General features: G+C 56.5%; 1 protein-coding gene across 1 annotated transcript; it reads left to right on the top strand.

Moving 5' to 3' along the window:
- The first annotated feature begins 666 nt into the window (after positions 1-666).
- Positions 667-4,044, top strand: ZNF703 (zinc finger protein 703). Its single transcript, XM_030312643.1, has 2 exons — positions 667-1,149; positions 2,166-4,044. Exons 1-2 carry the CDS (start codon positions 907-909, stop codon positions 3,696-3,698), a joined length of 1,776 nt encoding a protein of 591 aa, XP_030168503.1. The 5' UTR covers positions 667-906; the 3' UTR covers positions 3,699-4,044.
- The last annotated feature ends 7,414 nt before the right edge of the window (positions 4,045-11,458 follow it).

The following is an 11,458-nucleotide window of genomic DNA, read 5'->3' as shown; positions in this document are numbered from 1 at the left end:
CGGACAGGCTCAAAGTAGTTGGAGCGGCTACGCCGCGTCCCGAGAGCCGTGGACGCCTGCAAGGCTCGGGCGCTTCCAAATGAGCACACCAGGGAGAAGCCAGTTAGGGAAAGAGAGCTGGACCGGGGCAGTGCCGGAGCTGAGCCGGAGCAGAGCCCGAGCAGAGCCCAAGCAGGGCCGGAGCTAGGCCGGGGCTCAGGAGGCGCGGCCCGCCCCCAGGCGGCCTCCTAGAACGTCTGGGACTCGGCAGCGGCGGAGCCAGCGCCCGGCGCTCCTGCCCCCCACCCCACCTCAGTCCGCCCCACCCCAGACACTCTCGGCCGGCGGGTGACTGACCCGGCCAGCACCACCTCCCCCAACCCTGGCAGTGTGAAGGGAGGGGAGAGAGACAGGAAAGCCAGCGGAAGGTAGGGTGCAGAGCCCGGGGTCCCGGAGGAGTCTCGTCCTCTACGGGACCCCGGGGCAAGGGCGGTCCAGCCGGGGGGGGGGGGGGGGGGGGAAGGGAGGAGTGCATCGGGAGGTAAAGGCCGAGGCGGCGGCGGCGCGCGGGCGAGGCCCCTTTAAGGCTCTCCCCTCCCACCGGCGGCGCCGGCCTCCGCCCGCCGCTCTCCCCGCCCCGGGGTCCCGGCGAGAGCTGCGATTGGGCGGGCGCGGCGATCCCTTTGAAGTGTGGCTGCCGATCGCGGCTATTTGACGTGCGACTCTGGGAAGGCGAAGGTTTTTGTGTTGCTCGCCGGGGCTAGCGGCGGCGGCGGCGGCTGCGGCGGCGTCGGTGGAGGAGGGGTGGAGGTGCAGCGGCTGCTGCACCGCGCTCGACGCTGCGGAGCGAGCCCACCCGCCCCGGGAGCTCTCCTCCCCGGTGCTCCCCCTCCCTCCCCGCCCCCCCAGTGGCGCTGCCTCCTCCAAATGAGCGATTCGCCCGCTGGATCTAACCCAAGGACACCCGAAAGCAGCGGCAGCGGCAGCGGCGGCGGCGGGAAGAGGCCGGCGGTGCCGGCGGCGGTGTCCCTCTTGCCCCCGGCGGACCCCCTGCGCCAGGCGAACCGGCTTCCAATCAGGGTCCTGAAGATGCTGAGCGCTCACACCGGCCACCTCCTGCACCCGGAGTACCTGCAGCCGCTGTCCTCCACCCCCGTCAGCCCCATTGAGGTCAGTCTCCTGGTCGCTGCCGGCCCCATTCCGCCCAACACTGCGGGGCCCACGGCCCTACTCCCTGCGCCCCGGGGCTGGGTGCGACGCCCAGGTCCGGCCACGCCGGCACACGGGGTGAGGAGGGACCGAGGGAACAGGGATCGGAGTCCACCCAGTTCTCCCCAGGTTTCTCCGTGGAAGGTTTCCCAGTCCACACTCGCCTTTCGGAGCTACGTATTTTGGACTGGGTTTGCTCTTGGAGTCTCCGCTGGGTCCTTTACTTTTCCTGTGGCACCCAGTTTTCAGGCTAGAGATGATCTCTGCCTTTCCTGCCCCCACCTCCCCGCGCCAACACACACACACACACACACACACACACACCCCACCCCGGTCTGGTGTCTTTGGAGCCGCATCGCCCCCGTCCCACTCCGCCTCTGTCCCATCCGGTTAGAGCGCTCTACGCCCAGGCACTCCCGATCCCAGGTCTTTCTTCCTCCCACTTCCCTGCGTGCCCTCCCCGGGAGGGAGGGGCTACAAGGAGAGCGCCAACGGCAGCCCCTAGCTTCAGAAGGCGCTTCGCCCGGCTCCTGCCTCGCGGCGCCACCGCCAGAAACCCGTCCCAAGCGAAGTTCCCCAAACTGAAGGAATAAGTTTTTTCCTGGGCACTGAGGAGGGGGAAATTAGAGGGTAGGGGGCGAGTCACAGCCCCTCCCCCAGCCCCGATTCCACAGCAGTCACCTGCTCCCGCGGCGGCCTCTGGTGGACCACTTCCACTGCCCCATTCCCCCCGGCCTGTGCCGCACTCTGGGACGCGGTGGATCGAGGGACCCCACCCCGGGCCCTGCGCGCGCAGTTCTGCTCAGCTGCCCCGCCCCGCCCCGCCCGCACTCTCAGACCCTCTCCCCAGGCCTTCCCGCCCCGTCGCGCCGCCGTCCGGGCCCTCCGCGCCCACCCTGCTCCCCAGGCACCCCGCTTGCTCCGTCAGTTTCGTAGTCTCACCCCCTTCTCCCTCCCCTTGCCGCTGTCTCCCACAGCTGGACGCCAAGAAGAGTCCATTGGCGCTGCTGGCCCAGACTTGCTCGCAGATCGGCAAGCCCGACCCGCCGCCCTCGTCCAAGCTCAACTCGGTAGCGGCGGCCGCCAACGGGCTGGGAGGGGAGAAGGACCCTGGCCGCTCCGCCACGGGTGCCGCCTCCGCGTCTGCGGCCCTCAAGCAGCTGGGGGACTCCCCAGCCGAGGACAAGTCCAGCTTCAAGCCCTACTCCAAGGGCTCCGGCGGCGGCGACTCCCGCAAAGACAGCGGCTCCTCCTCCGTGTCCTCCACCTCTTCCTCTTCTTCCTTGTCCCCGGGAGACAAGGCGGGCTTCAGGGTCCCCAGCGCCGCCTGCACGCCCTTTCCCCCGCATGGAGCGCCCGTCTCTGCGTCGTCGTCCTCGTCCTCGCCGGGTGGCTCCCGGGGCGGCTCCCCACACCACTCTGACTGCAAGAACGGCGGCGGGGGTGGCGGCGGGGAGCTGGACAAGAAAGACCAGGAGCCCAAGCCCAGCCCGGAGGCTGCGGCTGTGAGCCGTAGCAGCGGTGGGGAGCCCGGCGCACACGGGGGTGGTGCGGAGGCTGGGGCCTCCGGGCGCAAGTCCGAGCCGCCCTCGGCGCTGGTGGGGGCCGGCCACGTGGCGCCGGTGTCACCCTACAAACCGGGCCACTCGGTGTTCCCGCTGCCACCCTCCAGCATCGGCTACCACGGCTCAATCGTGGGCGCCTACGCCGGCTACCCGTCTCAGTTCGTGCCTGGCCTGGATCCCAGCAAGTCTGGCCTCGTGGGAGGCCAGCTGTCGGGGGGCCTGGGCTTGCCCCCCGGCAAGCCCCCCAGCTCCAGCCCGCTCACCGGGGCCTCCCCGCCATCCTTCCTGCAGGGATTATGCCGTGACCCCTACTGCCTGGGAGGTTACCACAGCGCCTCGCACCTTGGCGGCTCCAGCTGCTCCACTTGCAGCGCGCACGACCCCGCCGGGCCCAGCCTGAAGGCCGGGGGCTACCCACTGGTGTACCCCGGGCACCCGCTACAGCCCGCTGCGCTCTCCTCCAGCGCCGCTCAGGCCGCGCTCCCCGGCCACCCGCTCTACACCTACGGCTTCATGCTGCAGAACGAACCGCTGCCACACAGCTGCAACTGGGTGGCGGCCAGCGGGCCGTGTGACAAGCGCTTCGCCACCTCGGAGGAGCTGCTCAGCCACCTACGGACTCACACGGCCCTGCCCGGCGCGGAGAAACTTCTGGCCGCCTACCCCGGGGCTTCCGGCCTGGGCAGCGCCGCCGCAGCCGCCGCAGCTGCAGCCTCCTGCCATCTGCACCTCCCCCCGCCCACCGCCCCGGGCAGCCCCGGGTCGCTGTCTTTGCGGAGTCCACACACTTTGGGGCTAAGCCGGTACCACCCCTATGGCAAGAGCCACTTATCCACAGCCGGGGGCCTGGCCGTGCCGTCCCTCCCCACAGCCGGACCCTACTACTCACCGTATGCGCTGTACGGACAGAGACTAGCCTCAGCCTCCGCACTCGGATACCAGTAACTACAGCTCTTGCTCCCACCCAACCCTCCTCTCCTACCCCCCCTCCGCCTCCCTTCCCCCCCCCCCCCCCCCCCCCCCCCCCCGGCCGCCTCGCCGCTGCAACCTCCACTACTGCTTGTCCCTGCCGGGATTCCCCGCCCAGACCCTCCCCACCGGACTGTGTATTTATTTACTATAATGTTAGCTTACAAGCTGGGAATATAAGTGCATTAACGGGCCACACGAGTCAATGGTATGCAAAAAGTCTGTGTTCCCCAAATAATAATATTAATCACACAAATAACTACATGTTCCCCGCCCCTCTTCCTTTCTTTTATTTTTCTTTCCTTTTTCTTAGATGTAAGTGGTTTATTTTCCTTTTGCCTTTTTTTTTTTTTTTTTTTGGATTGGTTTGGTTTTAGGGGGAGGAGGGAGAGTTGGGGTTCTGGGGTTCTTCTTCTATTTGTTTTCCCTTCGTGGGGAGTTTCTTGCATGCTTCCTAACCGTTAAAACGACATTTGCCCCTTCTCTTTTCCCCTCGTTCCCCTTCAGTTCTTGTTTGAGGTTCTGTTTTATCCTTTGTGCAAGTAACAGAGAGGAGATATTTTTTGTAACGCGTTTGGGGGGGTCTAGGGATCCGCCTTGGGGGCAAGAGGTCTTGTGTTCTATTGACCCAGAACTCTGCTCTGTGATTCCTCCCCTGCAACCCTCTCCTCCTGGGGTCCTTGGTCTGCACCCTGGCCCCCAAAATTAGAGCCTTGCTCCTCTAGCTTGCTCTGAGCACTGAGAGCCCTGACCCCACCAGCAGGCTCTGCCCTGAAAGAGAGGCCCTAAGGCCTCTGACAGCCTTTTTACCTTTCAGATGCTTTGTGGCCCCAAACACCCAGTAGTCCCACTGCCTGCTGGTGGGGGACTTGTACGGCTAGTCTTATTCAATCAAAAGTCCTAGAAGGCCCTGCTGGTGTAAAACGTTGCTCTTTATATTTTGCAAAGTGCATTTATAGTCTTGTTTTTCTCTCCATTGTTGGGATCCCTCTCCTGATAGGGGTAGGGTCAGTGATGCTTGCTAGATCCCTCCAAAGCAGACCAGTGGCAATATCAGAGGGCAGTACAACCTTGTTAGCTCCATTGGGGGACAGTTGGGGAGGCAGGGAGTACACAGATCACAGTAGCCCCATCACCCCCTTCCCAGGCCTGACCCAACAGAATCCCCAAAGTTGGCCGTGGGCTTCCGTGGGCTCCCTCAGTGACTGGGATTGAAGACTCCGCCCCTGGGTCTTCTCCCCACACCTACCCTCCCTCCTGGTCTTATGCAGCAGTGCGGGGGCTGTGGGGCCTGTTGGGGATGAATAGAGCTCTCCCTTGGTAAGACTTATTTTGTTAATAAATGGAATACTTGGCTATATTCACACCGTGGTGTGTTTCTCTCTTGCCTCACCCACTGTCCTGCTTCCAGACACCTAAGCAGATGTCCTTTTAGTCTTGCTTAAATACCTTATGGTTTCCTTCTGAAATTTCCGTTCAAGGACGAATTTAATGCCTTTCCTCAAGAAAGGGGGAGGGGAGGGAAAAAAAAAAACTTATGCCAACGCATTACAAATAACATGCAGTCGTCTTTATGGGTTTGTTTGTTTGTTTCTCCCAGTTGGTTGTTTAGCTCCCAGCCTCGCTTCAAAGTCCTTGATATTTCCTGGGGACAGGGTGAAGGGAGTGTGTAAATGCGGTTTTTCCTCTGGGCCTAGATTCGAGGTACAAGGGGCTGAGCAGGGAACCAGGACGCGGGGCTCAGACTTGGCAGCACCGTCCCCAGAGCCCTGTAGGTATGCAAAGTCGACGTGCCTCTGGCGCCACCTAGTGGCAGAAAGACAGGTGGCTGGCGCCGGCCCCGACGACACCTTCCGCGCTTCCCACTGGAAATGCGAATGATTTCCTCCTCTTGACTGCCTTTTCTACTCCTTGAAACCAAATGCACCTGCTGACATGGGTGCTTTGCAGAGCTTGGGGGTTCCCCAAGGCCAGCGCTGAGTTGCCGACCCGAGTCATTTGCGCCCCCAGAGACTTCTCTGGAGGGGTTTCGGTTTTGCTGAGAAGACGCGGTGTTTACTCAAGACTTTGAGACCACTCTTCGGTCCCTGTTGTCTTGAGCTCACACGACTGACACCCGCTGGGGCATCCCCGGGCAGGCGATGATGGGGTGCCCTTTGCCAGGATGGTGGGACCAGGGTCGGGCACCTCCCACTGCCCGGGTTTTCCGCGAGGCCGGAGGAGAGGACGGACGGCCCTCACGTCTACCCTGGGCGGTGAGCGGCCAAGGCCGCTGGCTCCCCGGTGCACCCGGCCAGGGCGCGCGGGCGCTCGGCCTGCTCCTCTTGGACGCGACGGGCCTCCTGTTGGGCGCACTTCAAAGTGGTCTGCCTCGCCCCCTCCTGGCCGCTCTCCTCTGCGTTGGCCCCGCGCCGCTTTGGGGATCTGCTGTTGGCGCTGCTGTTTTGCTTTGCTTTCTCTGTGAGGATCGTGACTTAACTAGGCAGTTCGTGCTCCACAAGCTTCGTGCGTCTGAAACGTCTGTCCGTAGACCCGAGGTCAAGGGCGGAAGGTGGGGTGAGAGGACAGAGAGGATGCCTTCTCTGTCCGTCCGCACTGTTTGGGAAGACACCACACCCCGCTAGAGAATCACAGGGGGCCTCCCTCACCCGGTGTCACGCTCTCTGGATTTGACAAAGCCTCAACGTTAGATGTTCTTGGGAGGTGGGGGGGGGGGGCGGTTGATTAGGGTTCTTTGAAGCTTTGCCACTATATCTTTGTTTCTGGCCAAAATTCCTTTCTCTGTCAAGAGGACCTCAGGCTTCTTCTGCAGAAAATGTCCGTGCTGGCCACCAAAAGAACTTAGGTGTGTCCCAGGGGAAGGGACCTCGGCTGCTAGTGTCTTTGGGCACGTGGGGGAGGGCAAGTCCGGGAGAGGCTAAACAGGCTGTGGAAGTCACCCTGGGACCAACTCAGGACCTTCCTGGGGAGTCGTCATTATCTGGGTTCTCAAAGTTCAAATTGGTCAGAATCTCTAAATGAGTTGAAACTGTAGGGACTTGCTTTGTTTTTCTTTCTCTCTGTTGTTTTGTCTGCTGTTGGTTATTTCCCACTTCCCTTCCTCTCAAGTCCTCTTTCCTTCAGATACCTTTTTTTTTTTTTTTATGGCTGCTAAAACTTCTGGAAATTGCTCCCCCTGCAGGAAGACTTAAACTTTTCTCTTTTCTTTAAACTTCATGGGCTTCAGACCTCCCTAGCTAAGGACCACAGCGTTCCTCTTGTTGGGAAAGAGAAAGGAATAGACTCACTGTCTCCAATAGTGAACTCTCTGTATAGCAAAAGTCGTGTTTCTAAAGCTTCTTGGCTTATGCATGAGCTTAGAAACCCCCCAGACCATTGAGTTTCCCCAGAAAATGTATTTGTGGCCTTTGCAGACTGGGAAGGATGCCCTTTGGGTAGTTGGAATAAGCTGCCCCCAACTACCCTTGTGACATCAAAGGGCAAGCATTGTGGTCTGGAGTGTCCCAGTTCTCACCCTGAAATGTCAGCCCTCCCCGCCATAAATGGGTGCCAGTTCCAAAGAAATGTGGCTGTTTTAATTAGCTGGTGGGGAGTTGCTTACTTTCAATAGCTAAATTCTCATTAGACAAAGTTGCTGTTTTAATAGAGATAATACTCCCCACCAACTGCTTATTTGCATAATTAATTCATCTAGCCCCTCTTTTCTTTGAGAATCACCTCTACCTTCTATTTCTCCACCTCATTCTCTTCCTAGCCCTCCTCCCCCTTTTCCTCCTAATCTCTCCCAGGCGCCAGAAATGGGGCCTGTGTTCCCAAGGCACCAGGAAGGGTGGAAGCAAAGAGCTGGAACTTGAGACACTGGACGTTCCTGGCCCCAGGTCAGATTTTCACACCTCTTGCCTGGTTATTTTTGTGGCCTCGTGGGCAGCTGCGGGAGGAAGGGAGGAGGAGAGGGAGGGGAAAGGCTCCTTCTCAGATACAGGGTTGACACGAACAGAGTGGCATGGCATTGGGTTTTTAACTTGCCGGTCGTCCCCCCCCTCCCCTCCGCTAACCCACCTCCAGAGAAATTGGGGAGCTCGGGAGGTGTGGCGCCCTTCTTTAGGCAGCCACAATTGCCTTGCCCTACCCGGCGTACTGGGACGTGCCTCTCGATATATGAGCTAACTCCTGCCTGATGTATGTCTGGGTTACCGTGGAATTCGTCTTGCAATAATCCTGAGGCTCTGTACTTTATTAATCATTCTGTAGGGGAAGCTGCACTCCAGTTTTCTGTTTGATTTGATTTCATTCGTCCTGTCTTTTTGCAAAATAGATGGTTGAGTGCATCCGATAATGTATGGTTTAATTTGGAGCACTATGGGTTTGAATTACCATTTTCATAATGTGCTGTGCATTAATGTGTTACATCATTTATAGAGAGGAATGTGCTGGGTTTCAAAGTTTCTCCTGAAAGCCAAAGTCACCTAAAGGAAGCAAAGCCAGATCACATCGACCCATCTTCTTACCTTGCTGCCAGAGAAACTCCTGCCTCCCAGCCTGTGGTTAAATCTGCCAAAGCTCATAAAACCCAACATGAGGCTTTTGTGTTTCACATAATGCAGGTGGGTGTCCAGGTTTGGGAGGGAACTTGCACATGGCTGCCCGGGAGCCATCGATGGCAGTACAAAGCTCCCTCTCATTATTGCATAACAACGGCTTTTGCAGCCGACCCGGTTTGAGGAGACCGCCAGTGGATGGCTCTCCGTAGACCCTAATCCCAGCCCTCCCTCCCCAATGGCTGTAATAACACCAGCTGTCTGTTACTCAAACTCTGACTGAGGAGGAAAAAGCACTGATTATCCAAATACAGTCATTAAAGGGGAAATGTGTTTTTAGGACTGTCAGAGTGATTAATGAGGGCTAGCCGTCTTTGCAAATGCACTTGTTTAGTCTAACTGGCAGCTTCTATTTTCCTATTGATTTATTGCAGCCGTTGCCGGGCCTTGGTGTGTGCGGAGTCAGGGCACTTCACAACTGCGCCCTGTTTAAACAGGAAAAGCATGCACCATTTTGTCCGGGAGGGAGGGAACAGCCTAAAGTCTCTCCCTTCAGTGCCGTCTCCAGGGGCCCAGACCAACAAAGGAGACATTAAAAACCTGCAGCCTGGAAAGGGAAGGAAGCTGCCTCCCCTCACTTGTCCCCGGTCACTCAGTTCCAAGGTCAGTGAAGACGCACCATGGCCCCTGGGCAAAGCCTGTCCTATTGTAACACTCGGCATGCCCACGTTTTCTCCTCCAGTCCCCCCAAAACAGCTGTCAGCCACTGGGTCCAAGTACAGGAAAGGCACCCAGCAGAGGGGGAGGCTGCAGAGGCCAGAAACAGAGAACTGAAGCATCCTCCCACCCCAATACACACACATACACACACACACCTACCTCTGCCTGGGTCCGGGATGGGAGCCAGGCCAGGGGCTTCATGGGGAATCGATGGAGCCCAACAGTTGATTTCCACTTTTAAAAAGAGGTGGGGGACCACAAAAGTGATATCTACTTCTTTCCACTGGTACAGTTAATGTTTTCACAAATGATGCACCTGATGACAAAAATAGAGAAATGGCAGCTTGAAATTCGAGTGCTGGTATTTGGGGATTAATACTTCCAGGAGGTCAGTCATCAAAGGGACAGGATTTACAGAATTCCTGTTTGTGTGCTGGATGCCATAAGACACAGGAGAAAACTCAGACGAAATTCTTGTCTGATTTAGTTGGGGGAGATAAGACACACCCGTGAGTCAGGGAGCAAGATAGCGTTACATATAAGCGCGTTTACGCTGATCTAATAAAGTGCTAACTCGTACTGTGCAGACAGTGGAGGATAGGACAGGATGTAAGAAGGTGCTAATTGTGTGGACCAGATGGGTGGGCTGTGGGAGCCGGAGGGGGAGACCACTGGGGCTGATGGGGGGCACCTTGCCATGGAAGCTCCAATCTGTTGGGAGGCTCCTTGGAGGCCCATCCTTTTTCTGAAGGCTGAAGATGGATGAGGCCTTCATTCCATAGTGATAAGAGAGCTGGAACTTGAGCCCCTGAGCCCATAATTTCCATTTCTAAAGCAGATGAAGGAAGAGGCTTTACTGACACTGTATACGGCACATCTGAATTTTCTTCCATTCCTTTCTTCCTAACCAACTTGCACCTGCCAGAGAGCGTTCGCGGCACAGAAATGGTTTGTACTCTTCCTAAATGAAGGGCCTTTCCAAGTCTTCCCAGGGTGCCTTCCCAAGACTTCCAAGCACTATTAGCACTTACTAAAACAGGAAAAGCTGTCGGTGGATTTGGATCACAGATGAACGGGGAAAACTCTCTCTTAAGAGAAAAGAAGTTGAACCTACTGGCTGAGAGAAATGAAGTGACTGTATTTTATAAACTTCAAAACGGAGATAAAAGTATAAGTACACTTAAAGTGTACTTGAAGACTGTCCTGGAAAGTCCAGGATGTCTAGTCATTGCATATTGGGGAGAAAGAGCATAGAAATGGGAGCCAGAAAACTGGGATTTTCTTCTAGTTCTGAAACTTAATTGCTGTGTGACTTTGAACAAGTCACTTAATCTCTGAGTCTATTTTTCTATTTCTGAAATGAAGCTATTGGGCCCTCTAATCTTGAAGCCCTTTCTAACTGGAATATTCTATGAGTTTATAAAATGTTTAGAGTAAAGCATTATGGAGGTCAGAGCTGGTTAGAACGCTCCATCACTCATCCCCAGTCAAGTACGGTTCTAAAGTTCCTATCAAGACAGTGAGTGTGAAAGGTCCAGAAGAAGAAATGTCATGACTTTACCTCAATAATGGCGGGGGGGGGGGGGGGGGGGGCAGGGAGCAGGGGAGCATACAGAAGAAAAATACTGTAATGTGGAATTTTCACCCAGAGAAGGGACTCTCTTTTCCATTTCAACAAAATGAATTATTAAAATATTTTTTTTTAATTTGACGAGATCCTGAGTGTAGTTTAGTTTTGATGCGGGTATTTCAAAGACTGATTGGGTACTTAAGTGGGTCAGAAATGATTGTTGAAAATAACGTTGAGAATCCCATGAGGTTAAATCAAGGTCTACAGAAAGAATCACGTTTCATAACCTACCGCCGATTGGTTTTGGAAAATGGAACTGGCAAGAGAAGAAGTGAAAAGCAGATAAAAATCAAACCATGGAGGAGTTGGGGGGACCTTTGCTCTGAGTGGGCAGCGGGTATCTCCACAGCTCTTTGGAACATAAAATCAAGTGATCCTTCTGGAGTTTAAATCAGAGCCAGATTTTAGAGGGGAAACAGTAATTTGGAACCTGTCAGGGCACATTCCCTGCGTCCCGTTTGCTCTCCTGGGTGTGTGTACATACGAGCGTGTACATGTGTGTAGTGTGGGTTGCACACAGGTTTGTAGCCAGCCCATAAGGAAATGGAGTGACTACCTCAGTCCTGCCCCTCCCTTCCAAGAGCCAAGATACTGCTCGGTGCAGTGGGTTTGCAACTCGGTAAACATTAACAAAGTGCCCACTACATGCTAGGTTCCACGGTCTTCTCCAGGACTAGAAAGACGGGAGAGACACGGACCTTGCCTCAGGGAGCTTCCAGTCCAGTAGGAGGCAGACGTGTGAGCTGAAATATATGATGGACCAACAGCTCTATTCGTGTTGCGATGGTCAGTACAGGCCAGAGTATGCTGTGGTCACAAATGAGCCCCACCATCTCAGGGGCTTAACA

The sequence above is a fragment of the Lynx canadensis genome, chromosome B1, assembly GCF_007474595.2.
Source record: "Lynx canadensis isolate LIC74 chromosome B1, mLynCan4.pri.v2, whole genome shotgun sequence".
Taxonomy (NCBI): domain Eukaryota; kingdom Metazoa; phylum Chordata; class Mammalia; order Carnivora; family Felidae; genus Lynx; species Lynx canadensis.
This window is presented reverse-complemented; position numbering and strand designations above follow the sequence as displayed.

Excerpts from the sequence above, each read along its gene's own strand:
- ZNF703 (XM_030312643.1), top strand. The coding sequence starts at position 907 with ATGAGCGATTCGCCCGCTGGATCTAACCCAAGGACACCCGAAAGCAGC. Across the intron at positions 1,150-2,165 it reads CCCCCGTCAGCCCCATTGAG|CTGGACGCCAAGAAGAGTCC; the intron begins GTCAGTCTCCTG and ends TGTCTCCCACAG.